This window comes from Haliotis cracherodii, unplaced genomic scaffold, assembly GCF_022045235.1.
Source record: "Haliotis cracherodii isolate W230 unplaced genomic scaffold, xgHalCrac1.p SCAF_14, whole genome shotgun sequence".
NCBI classification, from domain to species: domain Eukaryota; kingdom Metazoa; phylum Mollusca; class Gastropoda; order Lepetellida; family Haliotidae; genus Haliotis; species Haliotis cracherodii.
In genome coordinates, this window is record NW_027266269.1 from 36149679 (window position 1) to 36174602 (window position 24924).

General features: G+C 44.5%; 1 protein-coding gene across 1 annotated transcript in view; it reads left to right on the forward strand.

Moving 5' to 3' along the window:
* Positions 1-4246: 4246 nt before the first annotated feature.
* Positions 4247-24924, forward strand: part of LOC139461220 (selenocysteine insertion sequence-binding protein 2-like) — a 74042-nt gene continuing 53364 nt past the window's right edge. The window contains exons 1-6 of the mRNA XM_071242828.1: positions 4247-4396; positions 11005-11180; positions 15482-15546; positions 16061-16380; positions 19138-19291; positions 20583-21331. Of these exons, the coding sequence (XP_071098929.1) occupies positions 4373-4396; positions 11005-11180; positions 15482-15546; positions 16061-16380; positions 19138-19291; positions 20583-21331 (1488 nt within the window). The 5' untranslated portion in view covers positions 4247-4372. The remainder of the gene's footprint in view (positions 4397-11004; positions 11181-15481; positions 15547-16060; positions 16381-19137; positions 19292-20582; positions 21332-24924) is intronic.

The window sequence follows — 24924 nt, forward strand, 5'->3', positions numbered from 1 at the left end:
GTGTAGCCTGTGTGTAACACTGTGTGTAGCCCGAGTGTAGCCCGTGTGTAACCCCGTGTGTAGCCCCGTGTGTAACCCTGTGTGTAGCCCGTGTGTAACCCCGTGTGTAGCCCGTGTGTAACCCCGTGTGTAGCCCGTGTGTAACCCCGTGTGTAGCCCCGTGTGTAGCCTGTGTGTAGCCCGGGTGTAACCCCGTGTGTAGCCCCGTGTGTAGCCCGTGTTTAACCCCGTGTGTAGTCCGTGTGTAGCCCGAGTGTAACCCCGTGTGTAGCCCGTGTGTAACCCCGTGTGTAGCCTGTGTGTAGCCCGGGTGTAACCCCGTGTGTAGCCCCGTGTGTAGCCCGTGTGTAGCCCGTGTGTAGCCCGTGTGTAGCCCGAGTGTAACCCCGTGTGTACCCCGTGTGTAGCCCAAGTGTAACCCCGTGTGTAGCGCCGTGTGTAGCCTGTGTGTAACCCCGTGTGTAGCCCCTTGTGTAACCCCGTGTGTAGCCCGTGTGTAACCCTGTGTGTAGCCTGTGTGTAACCCCGTGTGTAGCCCGTGTGTAACCCCGTGTGTAGCCCCGTGTGTAGCCCGTGTGTAACCCCGTGTGTAGCCCGTGTGTAGCCCCGTGTGTAACCCCGTGTGTAGCCCCGTGTGTAACCCGTGTGTAGCCCCGTGTGTAGCCCGTGTGTAACCCCGTGTGTAACCCGTGTGTAACCCCGTGTGTAACCCCGTGTGTAACCCGTGTGTAGCCTGTGTGTAACCCCGTGTGTAGCCCGTGTGTAGCCCGTGTGTAGCCCCGTGTGTAGCCCGTGTGTAACCCCGTGTGTAGCCTGTGTGTAACCCCGTGTGTAACCCGTGTGTAGCCCCGTGTGTAACCCGTGTGTAGCCCCGTGTGTAGCCCGTGTGTAGCCCCGTGTGTAACCCCGTGTGTAGCCCCGTGTGTAGCCCGTGTGTAACCCCGTGTGTAGCCCGTGTGTAACCCCGTGTGTAGCCCCGTGTGTAGCCCCGTGTGTAACCCGTGTGTAGCCCCGTGTGTAGCCCCGTGTGTTGCACCGTGTGTAGCCCCGTGTGTAACCCGTGTGTAGCCCCATGTGTAGCCCGTGTGTAGCCTGTGTGTAGCCCGTGTGTAGCCCGTGTGTAGCCCCGTGTGTAGCCCGTGTGTAACCCTGTGTGTAGCCTATGTGTAACCCTGTGTGTAGCCCCGTGTGTAACCCCGTGTGTAGCCCCGTGTGTAGCCCGTGTGTAACACTGTGTGTAGCCTATGTGTAACCCTGTGTGTAGCCCCGTGTGTAACCCCGTGTGTAGCCCCGTGTGTAGCCCGTGTGTAACAATGTGTGTAGCCCCGTGTGTAGCCCGTGTGTAACCCTGTGTGTAGCCCCGTGTGTATCCCCGTGTGTAGCCTGTGTGTAACCCCATGTGTAGCCCGTGTGTAACCCCGTGTGTAGCCCGTGTGTAACCCCGTGTGTAGCCCGTGTGTAGCCCCGTCTGTAGCCCGTGTGTAACCCCGTGTGTAGCCCCGTGTGTAGCCTGTGTGTAGCCCGAGTGTAACCCCGTGTGTAGCCCCGTGTGTAGCCCGTGTGTAACCCTGTGTGTACCCCGTGTGTAACCCCGTGTGTAGCCCGTGTATGACCGCGTGTGTAGCCTGTGTGTAACCCTGTGTGTAGCCCGAGTGTAGCCCGTGTGTAACCCCGTGTGTAGCCCCGTGTGTAACCCTGTGTGTAGCCCGTGTGTAACCCCGTGTGTAGCCCGTGTGTAACCCCGTGTGTAGCCCGTGTGTAACCCCGTGTGTAGCCCCGTGTGTAGCCTGTGTGTAGCCCGGGTGTAACCCCGTGTGTAGCCCCGTGTGTAGCCCGTGTGTAACCCCGTGTGTAGTCCGTGTGTAGCCCGAGTGTAACCCCGTGTGTAGCCCGTGTGTAACCCCGTGTGTAGCCTGTGTGTAGCCCGGGTGTAACCCCGTGTGTAGCCCCGTGTGTAGCCCGTGTGTAGCCCGTGTGTAGCCCGTGTGTAGCCCGAGTGTAACCCCGTGTGTACCCCGTGTGTAGCCCGTGTGTAACCCCGTGTGTAGCGCCGTGTGTAGCCTGTGTGTAACCCCGTGTGTAGCCCCTTGTGTAACCCCGTGTGTAGCCCGTGTGTAACCCTGTGTGTAGCCTGTGTGTAACCCCGTGTGTAGCCCCGTGTGTAACCCTGTGTGTAACCCCGTGTGTAGCCCCGTGTGTAACCCCGTGTGTAGCCCCGTGTGTAGCCCGTGTGTAAAACTGTGTGTAGCCTATGTGTAACCCTGTGTGTAGCCCCGTGTGTAACCCCGTGTGTAGCCCCGTGTGTAGCCCGTGTGTAACACTGTGTGTAGCCCCGTGTGTAGCCCGTGTGTAACCCTGTGTGTAGCCCCGTGTGTATCCCCGTGTGTAGCCTGTGTGTAACCCCATGTGTAGCCCGTGTGTAACCCCGTGTGTAGCCCGTGTGTAACCCCGTGTGTAGCCCGTGTGTAGCCCCGTCTGTAGCCCGTGTGTAACCCCGTGTGTAGCCCCGTGTGTAGCCTGTGTGTAGCCCGAGTGTAACCCCGTGTGTAGCCCCGTGTGTAGCCCGTGTGTAACCCTGTGTGTAGCCCCGTGTGTAACCCCGTGTGTAGCCCGTGTATGACCGCGTGTGTAGCCTGTGTGTAACCCTGTGTGTAGCCCGAGTGTAGCCCGTGTGTAACCCCGTGTGTAGCCCCGTGTGTAACCCTGTGTGTAGCCCGTGTGTAACCCCGTGTGTAGCCCGTGTGTAACCCCGTGTGTAGCCCGTGTGTAACCCCGTGTGTAGCCCCGTGTGTAGCCTGTGTGTAGCCCGGGTGTAACCCCGTGTGTAGCCCCGTGTGTAGCCCGTGTGTAACCCCGTGTGTAGTCCGTGTGTAGCCCGAGTGTAACCCCGTGTGTAGCCCGTGTGTAACCCCGTGTGTAGCCTGTGTGTAGCCCGGGTGTAACCCCGTGTGTAGCCCCGTGTGTAGCCCGTGTGTAGCCCGTGTGTAGCCCGTGTGTAGCCCGAGTGTAACCCCGTGTGTACCCCGTGTGTAGCCCGTGTGTAACCCCGTGTGTAGCGCCGTGTGTAGCCTGTGTGTAACCCCGTGTGTAGCCCCTTGTGTAACCCCGTGTGTAGCCCGTGTGTAACCCCGTGTGTAGCCTGTGTGTAACCCCGTGTGTAGCCCCGTGTGTAACCCTGTGTGTAACCCCGTGTGTAGCCCCGTGTGTAACCCCGTGTGTAGCCCGTGTGTAACCCTGTGTGTAGCCTGTGTGTAACCCCGTGTGTAGCCCCGTGTGTAACCCCGTGTGTAGCCCGTGTGTAACCCTGTGTGTAGCCCGTGTGTAACCCTGTGTGTAGCCCGTGTGTAGCCCGTGTGTAGCCCGTGTGTAGCCTGTGTAGCCCGTGTGTAACCCTGTGTGTAGCCTGGTGTTGAAATAAAGGAAGCGTGAGTTCTTGAGCCAATCAAATGTCAATCAGAAAGCAAATGTCCCTCCGCTGAAACTCCTGCTCTGATGTAAATATTATGGCGCTCGGAAACAACAGGAAGTTTCAAATACCCATGACAATTTAAGGCGCGGTCCTTATTATTTACATTCGGAACAGGCCGGTTAACTTCGTTTTTGCCATACAGAAATGAGAACCGCTGAATTCCAGGCCAGCAATTCGAATTCAACAAACACATATTTTTGTAAATGCAAATTATATGAGTGGCGGGTTCGACGGGTAGGGCAGGACATGCTCATCCTTTTCACGAACACCTGGTGTCATCACTGATTTTCAATTGTCCTTTCATATAATTTTCCCGCCATCAAATAGCTGGAATATTGCTGTGTGTGGTGCTCGGCACTATGTGGATATTACAAGGACTGGTCGGCTCGGGGTCAGTATGTCGATACTGGAGGTATCCATGTAAAACTGGTGCATTGTGTCTCAGTGGGCTAGCACTATAAATGCGGTGTAGATCCGGACTAGTGCAAGCATCCACACACGTGTGTTTCCACGTCGCTCTGGAGAAGTGCAATGGTCTTGAACGCAACGTTATCACCAGTCACCGTGTAGTGTATTTGTAAGACTGTACATCATGCACAGGTACTTGTACGACCTCATGCGCCTTTCACAAAAAATACAAACAATCGGACAAACAAATAATATAAATATATAAATAAATTTAAACATCTCGAGCCATATGAAGTTATATGTTGTTAGGCAAAACGTATCCTTTGTGACAGACATGAATTATCTCCCCTAATCAAGAAAGATCACGTGACTTGGCAATGTACTTCCGGTAAATATCGTGAATGTATTCGATAAAATTTCCAAAACAAGGATAGTTTCCAAGATGATGCCGATATATTATTGGTATTTCATAACGTAGAAAGGACATATTCTGAAATGACGGAATCATCAAACGTCCAGGTGAGATATGCGTTCAATAATCAAAGGTAACCTACATTCCAATGCGTAATGGCTTTCCGAATAACATTGCCGGTATGGGCGGGGCCATCGACACATCTTGTACACATGTTTTTTCCATAGTAAAACTCGTAAAACTGTACATCGCGCGGTTAAGTGTAAATAACTGTAGTGTGTCCTTTGGACATCCCATGATCAATTCACCAGGTAACATGATTTGCCGCGTTTCTGACGGGAATGTTTTCACCTGGCGAGAGGCCTCGTCCACGGAACATGACTTGGCACAGTAGGACATGGAGGCATTTCTCACGAAAAGTGATCACATATTGACAACACGATTTGTAAATTGTTGCGACTGTGAGAGTTTGAGTTAACTATGTCTGATGTCTAAGAGCGTCTAACAAATGAGAAAAAAGGAAAGAGGAAAGGTAAACAAGGAGGACTATTTTGATCTGTTGTTTAATTTCAGGAATGGTATGAACCTTCAAATATTTGTACCTACATACAAAACCAAGTGTGACACATTGGACCTGTAGTTAGGGAAACAATACTTCAACTCTCAGTCGTCTTTTAATTACATTGCGTAATCATCTTATACAAATTAGCGTTAAGGACCCAAAACTGGGCTTCAGATCAGCAAGGGGCCAACGTTGGGGGACTTTGTTTGACAGCGAGTGGGAAATCCTCTTGGGTAACTTCTATTGCCTACCATGCATTTTGCCTACAGTGTATAAAACAACTTCATGTTTCAGGGAACTCATTAGCAAAGCCTTCATCCCATAATGCACTTATAAATGAAATGCTATTGTCAACAAACAAAGTAAAAACTGATTATACATATCTGACAAATCTCACAATGTTAAATCATTATAATTGAAATTTGATCAGAATGACAAGATCTAACACTTAAAACACTGTAATGTTATTACATATATATATTAAATATATATATATGATAATGAAAAACGTTGACTTTTGAAAACCCTTACAATGAAAATATAAAATACATTTTTACACTGAAAGTATTTAACATTATAAAACCCTTACAATACTTACTGATCACCAATGCTGATAAATATTAGACACTGTTCGCAGATATTGATCACACTCTTAGATTTTACAATTCTCATTTAGCATATTTAGTCCAGTTTTAGCTGTAACCCAGCAGCATCAAGGAACTGGAGCAGGCTCACAACACCGATCTGAAGATGTTCCTTGAATCTGGCGATACTTTGCTCCGGTTCACGGTAGATCTTCTTTTGTTGTGAGGGTCGGACACCATAGAGGTGCTGAGCGAGCTTGTTTCGTTCTGTTTTCTCCAGTCGTTGATCAAGGAAAAGATGATGGGATGACACCTTGGAAAGTTCTGTTACGATGAGCATGCCATCCTTCCAGCTGCTAGTTGGTGCACTGTCTGACGTTGTCATGGTGATTTTATATGCCAAGGAGGAATCGTGCTTCATCATCCAGCCATTTGGTGACCATGTCATCATTGAAGGGGATGACTTGGTGAAGACCCAGCGGCAGCACGTCCCACCCAGCGGTTCATTTCTGCATCCTGCTGTGTTATGCCTGGTGTTCGAACCTTCCTCCATGTAGCCTAGGAATAGTGGTAGAGGTGTCTGTGTACGTCAGACAACTTCAATGTCTGTCTGGACCGTCCTCCATGTGGCCTGGGAATAGTGGGAGAGGTATCCATGTACATCAGACAACTTCAATGTCTGTCTAGACCGTCCTCCATGTGGCCTGGGAATAGTGGGAGATTTATCTATGTACATCAGACAACTTCAATGTCTGTCTAGACCGTCCTCCATGTGGCCTGGGAATAGTGGGAGATTTATCTATGTACATCAGACAACTTCAATGTCTGTCTGGACCGTCCTCCATGTGGCCTGGGAATAGAAGGAGAGGTATCTGTGTACATCAGACAACTTCAATGCTGTCTGGATTAATTCGGGATGGAGGGCAAGACTACTATTAGCCATGACAGCTTCCTTCAGAGTCTGGAATAGTCGGACCTGTGTAGCCTGTCTGCAGTCAGGAAGTGACCAAAACACAAGTTGTGTAATCTTGGAACCCACAGGGCCATTAATGATACAGAGCTGATCCCACACTTTTACTTCGTCAAAACTTTAATCTTATCAAATTACAATATCTCCTAAATATTTTGATCTCTTACTATGTTTGGAGTACGTTGTTTAGATACCAATAGCTTGACTGTGAACACAACTATGTTTCTTTCTATTTACAGGTTAGAACACAAGGACCCAGTGGCTAATTGTTAAAATGGTTAATTAAACCATGAGGCACGCAGCACCGAGTGGTTTAATCAACCATTTCAACTATTAGACACTAGGGTCCGAGTGGTCTAACATACTTAAACCATGTCCAACATTGATGGCACCTAAAATGCTTAAAAAACAATGTTTTGTTAAAGGTATTTTGCCGATTTGGGTTGTGAAATGCATGTCCCGGGGCAAGTATGCCATTCATTTTAGACCAATTCGAGCACATTTATCAATCGACTTAATATTACTTGCCCATGTTGATGGGCCTATTATGAGCAAATATAGCCCTGATCCAGATAATAGTAATTTCTTTTCTATCGAATCTCGCTGGCGACAAACATTTTTCATGAAATTGTTCTATCATCAAGACAAATGGTGGAAGGAAAAAGAAGTTCCGTCATTGTCAAGTGTTTAACTAACAATTCAGTTAGTTAGACCACAGTCAAAGACAGAAGAGCCATGGTTTAAAAAGGATTAATAGCTTATGAAAATACATAGTTTCTCTTTCATCTTCTTGGTGTATATAAACAGCATGTTTCTAAGCAACTCACAGGTTTGTCAACAGAGATTAAAGTAATAATAACATACAAAACACTTTGGACTAGTCCACAATTAATGCTAGGGGTGCATTTTCCATAGTGTAGGCAAAGTGCACTAAACACCAGCTTAACTGTAGGCGATCAGCCCTTTATATATATTGTTGACCACTAATGGAACCCATGTGGAGGTCGAATGCTACAAGAACCCAAGCGGAGGTCACCTGCCACTAGAACCCATGTGGAGGTCGCCTGCTACTAGAACCCATGTGGAGGTCACCTGCTACTTGAACCCATGTGGAGGTCACCTGCTACTAGAACCCATGTGGAGGTCACCTGCTACTAGAACCCATGTGGAGGTCACCTGCCACTAGAACCCATGTAGAGGTCACCTGCTACTAGAACCCAAGTGGAGGTCACCTGCTACTAGAACCCATGTGGAGGTCACCTGCCACTAGAACCCATGTAGAGGTCACCTGCTACTAGAACCCAAGTGGAGGTCACCTGCTACTAGAACCCATGTGGAGGTCGCCTGCTACTAGAACCCATGTGGAGGTCACCTGCCACTATAACCCATGTAGAGGTCACCTGCTACTAGAACCCATGTGGAGGTCGCCTGCTTCTAGAACCCAAGTGGAGGTCGCCTGCTACAAGGACCCATGTGGAGGTCGCCTGCCCACTAGAACCCAAGTGGAGGTCGCCTGCCCACTAGAACCCATGTGGACGTCGCCTGCAGATCTGCTAGTACAACTTCTACCAGGAAGCTAGTTCCTCATGCCGTGAAGAGTGTGAAGCAGACGGGGAAAGGTGCCCAGTGTTTACTTACTGACACTTTGTGGATGCTTTTCTGTTGAAACACCTTCGTCTCTGTGAGTACAGAATTTTCCTCATGATTAAGAATGGTTTGTACTTCCTGAATAGCGACAACCTATGAGGATACTTCTGTCTGAAAACTAAACCACACACACACCATCTTAGTATGTTGTTGGCAGTACAATTGACTGAGAGATGGTTTTGATATTTTGGACCCCTCCCTTTTAGAAATTCAGCAACCTATGTTTGCCGTAAGAAGCGACTAATGGGATCAGGTGGTCAGGCTCGCTGACATGTTTGATGCATGGCATCGATCCCAATTACATAGATCGATGATCATGATGTCAATCACTGGATTGTATGGTCCAGACTTGATTACTTACAGACCGCCGTCATATAGCTGGAATATTGCTGAGTGTGGCCTTAACATCAAACAAACAAACAAACGAACAAAAGAAATGCTGGATCATCCCTTGGGGCTCACTTAACCCCAACATGTGATCGGCCATTGCTGATAATATACACGTGTTCCTGTGTACGGGTAAAATTAGTCTTGAACCAGTAACTCATGTGACTGCTAGTCCCAGTAGAGTTGCAGATAAAGCACCAGAGAAGTGTTTGATCTCGAACAAGCATCAGCGACAATCAATGGAGTATATTCTTCAAATGAAGTCAACTTGTCTTTTTTTAATCAGGGTTTCTCGTTGTCTATATTTCGTGGAGGGGAATAACTGTTTGCCTTACTTTGAGGTTAAATATCTATTTGGAGCAACTTAATCTCAAACCAAAGTAGAATATTCCCCAAAGAGGAGAACATTGCGACTGAACTCAGACTAAATTGTCAGATGTACTTTAATTAATGGGACTGACAACAAGGAGGTTGGGGTGGAGACTGGTGACAGTGTGAACTCTGTATACATGATACTAAGGGGGAAACGATACACTGATATTCCAATGCAGCACGATATTTGACCCACGGTACGATACACGTGGGGCTATTTATCAATACGCAAACAATAAACAACAATCCCAATTGATTGTCATGAATGTACCATACAAAATACTACTCTCGCATAAATGATGTCTACCAACATTGAGTAAACCGCAGAACACAGCGCTTATGTTCATACAGTTCCAGTTCATATGTCAATAATATGCTGTACTTGTGGGTCAGTTGAATATTTTTAAGTTTTTAGGCCTTGTTTTTAAACAGCTTCTGATTTCTTACAACTTCAATCCCAGTAATATATAACCGTATGTCCCTTTTCACTCCTATTGTTGTGTCTGTGTCAGCATCTAAACTCATGTGAAAACAATCTTTACTATTCTGTCTGTACTGTCTTGAAACATTTAAAGTTTGGATCTAAAGGATTAGCTGCCAGACAATCCAGTGATTAATTATTACAGAATTTAGTTTGTTTTGTTTGTTGTTTTCGACCACACTTAGCAATATGCCAGCTAAATGACATCTGTCTAAAGAATCAAGTCCCGACCAGACAATCCAGTGATTGACATCATAAGCATCGATCTACGCAATTAGTTTCAACTAAGTCAGCGAGTTTGACCACCCAATCCCGTCAATCGCCTGTTACGACAAGCATGGGTTGGGGAAGGGTGTTCACATGTTAACCAGGATGCTCACATGTTAACCAGGATGTTCACATGTTAACCAGGGTGTTCACATGTTAACCAGGATGTTCACATGTTAACCAGGATGCTCACATGTTAACCAGGGTGTTCACATGTTAACCAGGGTGTTCACGTGTTAACCAGGATGTTCACATGTTAACCAGGGTGTTCACATGTTAACCAGGATGCTCACATGTTTACCGGGATGTTCACATGTTAACCAGGATGCTCACATGTTAACCAGGATGTTCACATGTTAACCAGGATGTTCACATGTTAACCAGGGTGTTCACGTGTTAACCAGGATGTTAACCAGGATGTTCACATGTAAACCAGGATGTTAACCAGGATGTTCACATGTTAACCAGGATGTTCACATGTTAACCAGGATGTTCACATGTTACCCAGGATGCTCACATGTTAACCAGGATGTTCACATGTTAACCATGATGTTCACATGTTAACCAGGTTGCTCACATGTTAACCAGGATGTTCACATGTTAACCACGGTGTTCACATGTTAACCAGGATGCTCAGAGGTGTGGGTGGTATGGACGAGGGGCACGCCTAAACTGAAAATGGTCGCATGAACAACAGGTCCAGTGCCCTTGGGCACAACTGATTGTTTCTTATTTCATGTCCCCATCTATATTTGGGTTGATTGAGAAAGAAGTTCTTTTCAATGATATCAACTTATTATGATACAGCTGTTTCACTCATCTGTTTCAATCAGATGTGTTTTTTTGTGATTTGAAATCTCAAAAATCAGAATCAAGTAAGTTCCAAATTCATAGGGGGTGGTCGGGTAGCCTAGATGTTAAAGCTTTTGCTCATCCCGCCGAAGACCCGGGTTCAATTCCTGACATGGGTACAGTGTGTGAAGCCTATTTCTGGTGTCCCCCGCTATGATATTGCTGGTATATTGCTAAAAGTGGCGTAAAACCATATTCACTCTCACCAAATTTCTGGCACTCTGTTGAGATGGGCTTCATGTATAAATGTCATCGTATATCACGATATCGGTGAATATTATCGATACTAAATCAACACAAATTTATGAATATTGATGCTAAATTTTGTGTCACTGCCACAGCATAATTTTATTGGTTGATATTTTCATGGTTTTCATGGGCAATAAGTCGGCAGAAAATTCAATTCTGGACATTGAATGGACCAGCTTGGTTCATTTAGCATATTGATCAAGTGCAGGTCAAGATAGAATATTTTGTTTGTATACACATACAGAATATCTAATGTTAATAGATTAATTGTGATACTAGTGAGTGGATATATTGTGACTGAACTGTTCCATCAGTGACGGCACTCCCTGCATTGCTTGTTTCAGTCGTCGTCCCTGTCTGTGGACGCCCCTGTCTTCACCCCTGGCAGCTACACCACCAACGTGGGCGTGGCTTCACCTGTCAGTCACATTGACGGACAGCCGGGAGGTGTTCCCCTCACAGAGGTCCCAGGCTACATCACAAGCTGCTTCCCCTTTATACAGCCCGATCAGGGACCAAGGTGAGTTCCCCTTTATACAGCCTGATCAGGGACCAAGGTGAGTTCCCCTTTATACAGCCCGATCAGGGACCAAGGTATGTTCCTCTTTATACAGCCCTATCAAGATGAGTTACCCTTTATACAGCCCGATCAGGGACCAAGGTGTGTTCCCCTCTATACAGCCCAATCAAGATGAGTTACCCTTTATACAGCCCGATCAGGGATGAAGGTGAGTTCCCCTTTATACAGCCCAATCAGGGATGAAGGTGAGTTCCCCTTTATATAATACAGCCAGGTCAAGTAGATATTATTTTTTACTGGTCCTGCAATGTTTTCACTTGCCCTTAGAAATTATATAAAGTTTCATGTTCTCGCTTATTACCATGTTCTGCAATTAACCTTATTAACCCTGACCCTGACCCTGACCCTGACCCTAACCCTGACCCTAACCCTGACCCTAACCCTGACCCTAACCCTAACCCTAACCCCTAACCCTAACCCTGACCCTGACCCTGACCCTTAATGAAAGAAAAATTCAGAAATATAGTCAGTGATTTTTCATGATATTGTGCTGACTGAAGTTCGTTCCTTTTCACAGCAGTGAACATATTTCCTCCTTTTCCTTTGACATTTAATTTTTCATTTCTGAACTTATTTTTTAACCCAACCACCAGTCACGATTTCGGATCTGATAGTTGTGGATAGTTCAGGCAGACAGTACCAAGTAATTCATAGTCCCTGCCATCCACATTCCTCTTCGCCAATTCGCTTACAACAGACATAATATATATAATGACATTCCCCTAAAACTTCTGTTTATTTCTTTACAAGATAATTGCCAAGTATGCCGTCTATTTACGATATGAGTGACCTGTACATCACCTGTTACTATTGCCAAGAACGTCTGAGAGATAAAACCTATTTTAGGTTTGAAATTACCTTGTATACTGTATTTCAGAGCTACAGATTACTGCATATTTGCGTAAAATACCCCCCAACACTATTCAAAACCCCATTACTTTCAATTAACTTGCGTACAGAAACGCATGCATTAAATAAAAAACTCAATTGTTTGAAAACAGCACAATGATACCCAATGATGCTTTCTCAGCATGCGTACAACGGAGCTAATTTCCGAAACACAATTACACGCTAATTTACTTTCCAAATCAAGCCTACATTTAGAAGCTCTCAAAAAGCTTACTCATTTTGGGAAAAACCCAATAGAGTGATGAATAGATGAGTGAACAAATTTTGGTTAGCCAATGGAAAATGTAATAACCCAGTTAAAATAGAAACCTTCGAGTAAAAACTCAATTACTAAAAAAGTTATCTGGAGCTCTGGTATTTTGTTTCTAACCTGTGCACTTTTTAAAAAAAAGTACACAGCTGTCTGGAGAGGGGTGCACATTATAAATACACACCATCATATGTTTCATGATACTAGTAGTATCGTTCTGCATCGTGATACTAGTAGTATCTTCAGTCTGTATCATGACACTAGTAGTATCGTCAGTCTGTATCACCATACTCTTAGTATTGTTCTGCATCGTGATACTAGTTGTATCGTCAGTCCACAGATTCTTGTTGCTTGTTCTGCCCACAGATGCCAGTAGTTTAGTCGGCCACTGATAAGTTAAGGTTAACTGATAAGATACTGTTCAGCTTACTTATTTCACCTCTGTTGAGTCAAGTCAAGTCGTTAGAACCTTCCTCTGTTGAGTCAAGTCGTTAGAACCTTCCTCTGTTGAGTCAAGTCGTTAGAACCTTCCTCTGTTGAGTCAAGTCGTTAGAACCTTCCTCTGTTGAGTCAAGTTGTTAGAACCTTCCTCTGTGGAGTGAAGTCGTTAGAACCTGCCTCTGTGGAGTGAAGTCGTTAGAACCTGCCTCTGTGGAGTGAAGTCGTTAGAACCTGCCTCTGTGGAGTGAAGTCGTTAGACCCTTCCTCTGTGGAGTGAAGTCGTTAGAACCTGCCTCTGTGGAGTCAAGTCGTTAGACCCTTCTTCTGTGGAGTGAAGTCGTTAGACCCTTCCTCTGTGGAGTGAAGTCGTTAGACCCTGCCTCTGTGGAGTCAAGTCGTTAGACCCTTCCTCTGTGGAGTCAAGTCGTTAGACCCTTCCTCTGTGGAGTAAAGTCGTTAGACCCTTCCTCTGTGGAGTGAAGTCGTTAGACCCTTCCTCTGTGGAGTGAAGTCGTTAGAACCTGCCTCTGTGGAGTGAAGTCGTTAGAACCTGCCTCTGTGGAGTCAAGTCCTTAGAATCGGCGGTGTTGGTCTGACATGGACAGGTAAGGCAGTGTGAACATTGACTTTAGATTGACAGAGACGATACATGATGAAACTGTCGGCTGGCAGTATGGCTACAAACAGATCCTGCACATCTCAACTGTTTTCAAATTGTGGTGAATGACGAGAATGGCTGTCCGTTAACTACCCTTGTCTGGTTCAGGGAGGGTGGTAACGCTGGGGGGGTGTCTTACCGCACTGGGTGGAGGGAGGGCGGTAACGCTGGGGGGGGGGGTGTCTAACCACACTGGATGGAGGGAGGGCGGGTAACGCTGGGGGGGGGGGTGTCTAACCACACTGGGTGGAGGGAGGGCGGTAACACTGGGGGGGGGTGTCTAACCACACTGGATGGAGGGAGGGCGGTAACACTGGGGGGGGGTGTCTAACCACACTGGATGGAGGGAGGGCGGTAACACTGGGGGTGCGTCTAACCACACTGGGTGGGGGGGAGGGCGGTAACACTTGGGGTGTGTCTAACCACACTGGGTGGAGGGAGGGCGGTAACACTGGGTGGGTGTCTAACCACACTGGGTAGAGGGAGGGCGGTAACACTGGGGGGTTGTCTAACCACACTGGGTGGTCCAGTCGTCTAAGACGCTGCCATTCGCTGTGCAGAGTTGTGTTCCTTTCCGCACGCCAGATACCTATGATTATGGGTTCGAATCCTGGTTCGCCCCGATTATGTTTCTAGGTTTGTTTGACCAGAAGAGTTGATGGGTTTGAACAATTGATCCTAACCATGGATTGACGAGGGGGTGTACCCATACAGTGTTAGATTAACCAGGCCAATGGACCGACAGCACATCAAGCTTTATTATTGTCCATACATTATTGTTTCTGTCCTTGAAAATTACATGTGCAAATATCACCCCACTCATACTGTCATTTTCTTAACTTGCATTTTCACAACCATTGGAATTCCTTAAATCATTTGTGTTGAGGACTTAGTTTTCGGACCCGTGAAGATTCCGGGGTAGAATGGGTCTTCAGCAACCCACGCTTGCCGTAAAAGACGACTAACAGGATCGGGTGGTCAGGCTCGCTGACTTGGTTGATGATGCATGTCATCTAGTGCTCATGATGTCAATCACTGGATTGTCTGGTCCAGACTCGATTATTTACACACCGCCATCATATAGCTGGAATATTGCTGAATGCGGCGTTAAACAACAAACCAACCAACCAACTTAGTTTTGGCCTTGGCCGACGTTGAGCTCGTCTCATTAGGCCGTGTATCATTACTCATTGTGTTTGTATCACCACGCCTCTTCTGAATCTTGTTTTTCTTTTATCAATGAATCAAACTTAAAAAAATTGTCTACTTTACCGCAATGTTAGCCTCAAAACAATGCTGTGTCAATGTTAACCTGTTGGCAACGAGACAGCATGTTATACATGTCGACCAATGGGTGAGCTTGGCTAAATATAAACTTGGAATTTCCTGTGCGGTTGTAGTAACAGCATACTGAGACATATTTCAGTTTTAAGAGAGCATTTAGTCCAAGAAAGATTTGGTCAAGAGTTTGATTTCAAGATAATAATGTCATATTTACTGCCGATCCTGTTTTGTTTTACCGTCCCTGGCCTATTTTACCGGTACATTTCTGGCAATGAGCGGCAAACAGAAACAATGGGGAGAACTTGTCCTCCTCCTCTTCCTCCTCCTCCTCTTCCTTATCCTCCGCCTGACCCGTGAAGATCCCAGGTAGAATTGGTCTTCAGCAACCCATGCTTGTCGCAAAAGGTGACTATGCTTGTCGTAAGAGGCGACTAACGGGATCGGGTGGTCAGGCTCGCTGACTTGGTTGATGCACGTCATCGATCCCAATTGTGTGGATCGATGCTCATGATATTAATCACTGGATTGTCACTGGATTGTCCAGACTCGATTATTTACAGACCGCCGTCATATAGCTGGAATATTGCTGAGTGCAGCGTTAAACAACAAACCAACCAATCCACCTCCTCCGCCTCCGCCTCCCTGTGCCTGTTGTCGGACAGATGCTAACCAGTAGCCTGGAATTGTTTCATGTTTCAGGGGGACCACCAAGTGGGGGGCGCCTGGCGTGGGACGTGGGCGTGGCACCGGAAGGGCATTTACAGGTGACAGTCTAATTTACTTAACAGTCAAATGCTTTCATTTTCTCTTTAATATTTTTGTGTGTAAAATATACTGTGTGTCGCATGTTTTACTGTGTCACATGCTGTTTTACTGTGTCACATGTTGTTTTACTGTGTCACATGTTGTTTTACTGTGTCACATGTTGTTTTACTGTGTCACATGTGGTTTGCTAAGCCATATGTTGTTTTACTGTTGTCACATGTTTTACTCTGTCACACCTTGTTTTACTGTGTCACATGTTGTTTTACTGTCACATGCTGTTTTACTGTGTCACACCTTGTTTTACTGTCACATGTTGTTTTACTGTGTCACATGTTGTTTTACTGTGTCACATGTTGTTTTACTGTTGTCACATGCTGTTTTACTGTGTCACATGTTGTTTTGCTGTGTCACATGTTGTTTTACTGTTGTCACATGCTGTTTCTACTAAGTCAGGTCCTGTTTTCACTAAGTCTCGTGTTGTTTTACTAAGTCACTCCCTGTTGTATTGTGAAGGTCGAGGAGGCAAGTCACGGGGCCGTGGGGTGGGCGGTGCCTCCTTCCCTAGTCAGCAGTGGTCCACCAATGTACAGGGCTACGTGCCGCCCGTCCAGGCCATGCCGGGGAGGACGTTTGATGGGGGTACAGTGACGGGCATGGGGGATGGCTTACTACCTACACCCGTGTTCCCCCCCAACTTTGGGCAGCCAGGAATGAATGGATACAGTACTAGCTATGGAATGTTTGGTATGAGCTCAATACATCAACAGATATCTTCACCATCTGCGTGGAATAACTTTCATAATTCACCAGGAAACAAGTTCTCATCAAGTTTGGTAAGTTACTAGGGTAAGACTCTACAGAGCAATCTTAGCGCTACGCCCGGGGTATGCCTGTGTTGAACTATGGAAGTGACGATCATCTTAGTGCTACGCCTGTCGTATGCCTGTGCTGAACTCTGGGAGTTACGATCATTTTAGAGCTGTGACTTTTATAATCCTATGTTAATGTATGGGAGTTACGATTATCTCAGAGCTGTGACTATCATAATCCAATGTTAAAGTATGGGAGTTGCGATCATCTTAGAGCTGTGACAAACATGATCCTATGTTAAAGTATGGAAGATCCGGGGTAGAATAGATCTTCAGCAACTCATGCTTGTTGCAAAAGGTGACTATGCTTGTCGTAAGAGGCGACTTACAGGTTCGGATGGTCAGGCTCGCAGACTTGGTTGATGCATGTCATCGTATCCCAATTGCGTGGATTGATACGCATGATATCAATCACTGGATTGCCTGGTCCAGGCTCGATTATTTACAGTCCGCTGTCATATGGCTGGAATATTGCTGAGTGCGGCGTAAAACAACAAACCAACAACCAATGTTAAAGTATGGGAGTTACGATCATCTTAGAGCTGTGACTATCATTATCCTATGTTAAAGTATGGGAGTTACGATCATCTTAGAGCTGTGACTATCATTATCCTATGAGTATGGGAGTTACCGTATATCGCTGTGTATAAGGCGAGTTTTTCGTACCTAAAATGAGGGGGCTAAGAAGGGGGGTCGTCTTATACACGGAGTCGAAGATCTCACATTTTTTTCCACTGGCGATGTCAAACGGCGTCCGATAGCCAGCCCAGCATTTGACAATAAAACTTCGCATTTCGTCCTAAATAACTGTTCCAATAACTATTTCCATACATAAACATGATTTGTATCTCTTTTCCTTGAATAAAGTTTAATAATTTCTGCAAATAAAGTTGAAATGACCCTCGCCTCGATGCAGATTGTCAAACCAGCTGACACGGTAAAACAATCAACATCCGTGAGCAGAGAGCCGGAAGTACCGGTAAGCATTTGCATATTGCACATGTGACCTAACATGTGATAACCGGTGAAGCTGAAATCAATTCCCGCTGTTTTTACAGTTGTATTAACAAGTGTTGGAGACGGTGTGTACAAGTGATTGTGGAATAAACACGCTGAATGTGAAGCAAACTTAAGCCTAGTTAGTTACAACATAGTTAATTGGCGATTGAATTACTCACCATTGTCTCTTATATGTTAATACTTCATAAATGAATTTTATTTTACGCGCACCAATTTGGTGTCGTACCGTGTAAACACAAAATGGCGACGTGTGCTGGAGTTACACACGCGACCTATCATTGTAGAAAAAAAACAACGCAAGATAAACATATTTTTATTGCATATATAAGGTTTGTGTGCGCACTTGTGATGTGTGCGAAATACTCATCAGTCGGAAAGCGCACGTTAAATCTCCAAAGTAACTAACTTGTGATGTCCGTGTGCGAAATACGCTACAGTCGGAAAGCGCACGTTAAATGTTCTATATCAGTCAGACTTGTGATGTGTTTCATTCCCGGTCGCCTTATACACGGAGTATAGGATTTTGGGTTGATTTTTAAGGCGTGTACAGGGGGGTCGTCTTATACGTGGGGTCGCCTTATACACAGCGATATACGGTACGATCATCTTAGAGCTGTGACTATCATTATCCAATGTTAAAGTATGGGAGTTACGATCATCTTAGAGCTGTGACTATCATTATCCTATGTTAAAGTATGGGAGTTACGATCCTCTTACCGCTGTGACTATCATTATCCTATGTTAAAGTATGGGAGTTACGATCATCTTAGATCTGTGACTATCATTATCCTATGTTAAAGTATGGGTGTTACGATCATCTTAGAGCTGTGACTATCATTATCCTATGTTAAAGTATGGGAGTTACGATCATCTTAGAGCTGTGACTATCATTGTCCTATGTTAAAGTATGGGTGTTACGATCATCTTAGAGCTGTGACTATCATTGTCCTATGTTAAAGTATGGGAGTTACGATCATCTTAGAGCTGTGACTATCATTGTCCTATGTTAAAGTATGGGCGTTGCGATCATCTTAGAGCTGTGACTATCATTATCCTATGTTAAAGTATGGGCGTTGTGATCCTCTTACCGCTGTGACTATCATTGTCCTATGTTAAAGTATGGGCAGTACGATCATCTTAGAGCTGTGACTATCATTATCCTATGTTAAAGTATGGAAGTTACGATCATCTTAGAGCTGTGACTATCATTATCCTATGTTAAAGTATGGGCGTAACGATCATCTTAGAGCTGTGACTATCATTATCCTATGTTAAAGTATGGAAGTTACGATCATCTTAGAGCTGTGACTATCATTATCCTATGTTAAAGTATGGGCGTAACGATCATCTTAGAGCTGTGACTATCATTATCCTATGTTAAAGTATGGAAGTTACGATCATCTTAGAGCTGTGACTATCATTATCCTATGTTAAAGTATGGGCGTAACGATCATCTTAGAGCTGTGACTATCATTATCCTATGTTAAAGTATGGGAGTTACGATCATCTTAGAGCTGTGACTATCATTATCCTATGTTAAAGTATGGGCGTTGCGATCCTCTTACCGCTGTATGAGGGGATGGTGGAGATGGAGGATCGTAGTGCACCCATTGAGTAATAACATGGCTGTAATGTAATCCAAGTCATGTTTATTATCCCACTTGCTGAATGTTTATCTTGAGACCCCGTGCCATCTTTCAGAAAAGCAATCAGGTCGACTCCATGACATACACCACCTCAGCACAGAATCATGGGAAAACATGGCCGAACAACTCATTTGTTGGTTGTCATGACGACAGTAAATCAAGATCAAGACCTCGGACAATCATTTGTAAAGATATTTCCGTTCAAACAGGTGATCTTTTATTTATAATAATTTCAGTTATGTCCTGCAGAATGCAAGGAAAGTGGTCCTTTGAGTAGAACCACTTGTACAGCCTTAGTACTACATGTATGTGAAAGCACTAGTGGGACCGTATTCCACGGGTCCTCAAGGGCGGTCGGGTAGCCTAGTGGTTGAAGTGTTCGCTCGTCACGCCGAAGACCCGGGTTTGATTCCCGACATGGGTACAATGTGTGAAGCCCATTTCTGGTGTCCCCCGCCGTGATATTGCTGGAATATTGCTAAAAGCGGCGTAAAACATTACTCACTCACCCATGGGTCCTCAGGACAAAAATGTTGACGAATTTTTAGGGCTGTTATGATGAACTCGCGTATTCAGTGAATTGAACCGTATCCATTCATGAATAGAATTTGTTATTCATGACCACTAGAATCGAATATTTATAAATATGCAATCTTGTGCATTTACATACCCTGTACCTTAAAATATCCAGAAGTATATGCATAGATTTCATCGAAGACAACACTCTTATAACATTTAATTTGACAGTATTGTTGTCACTGTTCAATGTCGCCTTTGAGCAGATACTAGTACTTGGATAAGTGCAGTATATAAATGTATAATATATTAATAATTAACAAACCATGTCAAGTAATTTATGTTGTTAATGTTTCACTGAATGTAACAAATGATACATCGACTGTTGACTTGTTATTGTATTCATGTATTAATATTCGTACTCGTTACCCTATATTCGTGATACGATTCTATTCGCAGCCCTACTAATTTTACATTTTCTAAATTTTCGTTTCTATCAGTTTTATTCTGTTCCAATTATTGGAACAAAATTAATTGTTAAAAACTGGTTCAGAATTCTACTTCATAGCCCTCACCTGCTGCTAGTCAATGAGGACCGCTCATAGAGCAGAAGGTCCGGGGTTCGATCCCCGACCGCGTCATACCAAAAGACGTTAAAAGATGGTACTCCTTGTTACCCTGTCTGGCGCTCGGCATTTAGGGTCTAAAACAAGGACTGGTCGGCTTGGAGTCAGTATACTGTGTCTTGGTGGGATATTCATGTTAAACTGCGGCATGGTATCTCAGTGAGCTGGCACTATAAATTGGCATCAGTCCGGACTAGTACAAGCAGCCACACACACACGTACATGCACGTCGCTGTATAAGTGCAATAATCTAGGACGCGACGTTAAACCCCATTTCACCTCACATACCTAGTCAATGAGGAATACTCCCACTGGAAACTCCCTTGCTGACTCCACGATTGCCTTCGGACTGTTTCAGATTTCTCAGACGAACTGGCTGCCTTGACCCTGTCCCAAAGACCAAATGCCTTGTACACTGTTTCTCATTCATGGAAGAGAAAGGATAAAAACAGTTACGATTCCAATCTTGTGTCTTATACGTCGGACTCGGAAGTGGATTCCGACAGTGGATACAGTAGTCCCTTACATCGGAGAAATGTTCGCTCCAACGGAACCGACCCAGTCGGTCCCTTGTTACTTCCTGCGCAACCAGAGCCGGAACATGGCCGCAACCTGTTTGGACGTAACCATAGCAACCTGTCACCTCAAAGTGGGCAGCAACTGACTTACGCAACAATTGCTCAACAAAAACCTGGTACGCGGAGAACGTTAAGTTACAGCGATGTTGCTGCGTCAGAGCTCATCGCAACCTGTGATAACACAAATCTACCTTCTCAAAGCCCAGTTACTGTGATAACTGTAAATAATGAATCGGATGTTAATGAGGGCGCGCAGAAGGCGGAGGGGGGGAAGAAACGTCGAAGACGGAGAAACAGAAAGAGGAAGAAGAGGACGCAAGAGGATGGGGGACAAAGCGATGGATTGTCTGCTACGGGGAGGACATTCTCAAGCTCAAATGTGTCGCGTACTTCTGATGTTACGTTACATTTCGAGGATGATAGTGAGTTCCCGGATCTGTATCCTAGCAACGTGGAATCTGGTCAGGAGCGGGATGTGGATATTATCTCACGCCAGAGCTCCATATCCTACAGTCAGATACTCAAGTCGGTAAGAGCAATTTTCATTACATCTATTTTTTCCAGGAAGATTATGTCAATTTTTCCCTCAACCAGTGTTTGAAATTAAGGCGTCTCTGGGGTCATTGAAGTCTTCTCTGGTGTTTTTCGATTCCAGGAACCCCGATATATATAACTGTAACATTAGCAGTAGAGGACGTAACGTGTACGAGAGACGGCTCTCCCGTCTCGCGTACAAGTGACCACCTGTGAGGTTTATGATTAGGCTCATGACAAGGCACTGAGACCCGCTCCCATGGTATTGGAACTAGAGGATCTAAATCATTAACTTTAGCGTTTGGCTTATGACAAGGCACTGAGACCCGCTCCCTTGGTATTGGAAACTAGAGGATCTAAATCATTAACTTTAGCGTTTGGCTTATGACAAGGCACTGAGACCCGCTCCCTTGGTATTGGAAACTAGAGGATCTAAATCATTAACTTTAGCGTTTGGCTTATGACAAGGCACTGAGACCCGCTCCCGTGGTATTGGAAACTAGAGGATCTAAATCATTAACTTTGGCGTGGGCTTCTTGATGGACTGTCATGGTTAATTTCAAACACTGTCGCTTGAGTTTCATGTTTCAGTTCAAGCACTACTGACCGTGCTGTCTGTCTGTACAGACTATAGACACAAACTTTTCTTGAAGGGAGGACTCCCCTGGCTGTGTCTTACCAACTGAACTGACGTCACGACATGTCATGCTATTTTGAAATGACATAATAATTAGCAATCACATTGGAATATACAGATTTACATTTTGCTCCAAATAGCCAGCCTCGCCATGGGTGTATCGATATTTGTACAATCACTTTGATGCTAACATTTCTCACAATATCAGATTAATTAATACAAATATATATGCTACATTTACATTCTATTATGAATTTCCATGGCTGTGTCATGATGATTTAATAATAAAATATTCAGGGGGGATGAGGTCTTGTGAACAACTCATCCCCCTACTCAAACAAAGATATATGTCTATCATCATAGGGAGAGTGACAACTAGCTGCCATTTTCTAATGTTAGAAATAAACGACGAGCAGGAGACTAAACCATTAGGGGTGCAGCCAATATAAGACTTTATTGCCAATATATCAGCACTTTGAATGCCAGTATACAGATGCATGATGGCACAGACGTTAAAGGAACTGTGCAGAGTTATGCACTCACTCTCACTCACTCACTCACTCACTCACTCACTCACTCACTCACTCACTCGCTATTTACAAGAAATATCTGAAAATATTGATACTCGAGGGTAGTACTTTGACACATGTATTGCTGAAAACCGTATTGCCATTTACCAGAATGCTATACTATGACTATACTATGAAGAGTGATGTTTGTTATTTGACTCGTATGTTGTTTTCATTGAAACAGCGAGTGAGCAGGGAGCATGTTCCTTATGTAAGACAGGGCTTGATTAACCTGCATGAAACGTGCACAAGTACAAATACACTGCAAATACAAATACAACCCTATATTTATGTCTAATATTCAAATTTGTGTCTGACTACCCTGACATGTCCACCCAACATCCGGGCTTGAACACATTCAATACCTCTTAAGTTTATTTAACATACAACATCACTGATCCCTCCCTGTGTTATGTGTAATTTGTGCTGCTTTCTATGGTGTGACATCATCAAAATGTGGGCACTTCAAGTTTACGTGCACGTGTTCCTGTGTCATTAATTTATGTGGCACTGGCAGCAGACTGGCAGCAGACTGACAGCAGACTGACAGCAGACTCGCAGGAGACTGACAGCAGACTGGCAGTAGACTGGCAGCAGACTGATAGCAGACTGACAGCAGACTGGCTAATGTTTCAACTTTGATACATGGCTGGCACCAGGGCTTGCTTGCACAAAGCAATCTTAGCGATAAGATGATCGTAACTCCCATATTTTAACATAGGCTTACAATTGTCGTAGCTAGGGCTGGGACGATTCACCGATACATCGATGTATCACGATACATCAATGTATCGTGATACATTACATTTCGATACGACTATCGATTCATGGGTCTATGCATCGATACAAAACGATACTCACTACAAGTGACAAAACGTATTTGCCGCTGTTTACATCATCCGTTTTGTTCCAACGCAGTCAGTAAAGAAAATCAAGCGATGATACAAATAAAGACGTTTTTAACAAATCTTTAAATATATTATACAAAGTAATAAATAAAGTCAACAAAAATATATCTAAAAGTTTTCAAACTTACATCTAAGTTATTATTTCCATCTTTTCGTGCAATCACGTGTAATGTAAGTCAAATGACATCTCGGCTTTCGTCGCCTTGAATTCTCGGCTCGGACACGATGTTTAATGTAAAAATATATGCATGAAAAATCTTTGTCACAGCTCGTAACCTAGCACGATACATTCACGAAGTTCCACATTTTTAATATATAATCGTGATTTCCTGCTTAAAACGTTCAGAATAACATGATTTAACAAAAATCTTTCACCAACTTCTGAAATTTATCAAACACGAGCTTGGTATCACAGCTGTAATTTGATTGACTGCCTTAGGTCACGTGCTCAAAATTGACCAATCACGAAACTTGTAGCAGATTTCGGCAAGAAAGCGTCATTAGAAACCAATTTTAATTCAATGAAATCGCTCGTTATAACTAAAAACAGAAAAAAAACCCAAAAAACCAGGCGATGTTACGAGCGTGTAGATGAAGGAATAAGCTTTCCAGCGATGTGTCATATGCCATTCTTCGACGAACGTGTTATTCATACGAAACCTCGAAAACGGGGGTATTGCTTCATGTTACTGAGCGGACATCCGCCGTTATCGGGAAATGGGTGATGACAGAAACTATTTATGATTCTTTTAAAAATGATTTTCCAATTACGTAAACAATGAAAATAAAACAGAAATAGGTAAGTGGATTTTATGAAATATTATATTTGCCGAAAATCGTCAAGTTATCTCTTTCTTCGTCCTTAATCTGGATGTTAACGTGTTAGCTTACATTTTTTATTTACAACAAACTTAATTAAGTTGCAAATGCATTATTTCAAATAATGGGAAAAACATAACTTTCATATTTAGAAACCATAAGGTCAGACCTTTCAAATGGTATATAGCCCCCCTGAGAGGGTGCGTAAGTCCCACTCCCTTCAAAGTATGTTTCATTTTCCTGGATTTTAATCGTAGTATGCTTGTTGTTTTTAAATACTTTGGCTTCAAATGTTTAACAATCACCAGTAGCCAGATGGATGGTGTAAATCCTGCTGGGGTACCATGCAGGAAGCAGAGGTACCGTAAGTCCCCATGGTCCCTAGTATGGTGTCCTAACTTTGGTCGCTGGTGATCTCTAGCCATCTTTTATAATGTATTGTTCAGAGTAGTCACATTTTTATGATAACATGCTGGTTTTAAATCTATATCTGGGATAGACTAGTGCTTTTACTGTCCTTTCTTGACAGATTTTAATATCTCTGTGAATGTATTAATACTGTATAACTTGATTTAGTCACTATATGGCTGAAATATTGCCGATGTGACTTTACATCTTTACTCACTCACTCACTCACTCACTCACTCACTCACTC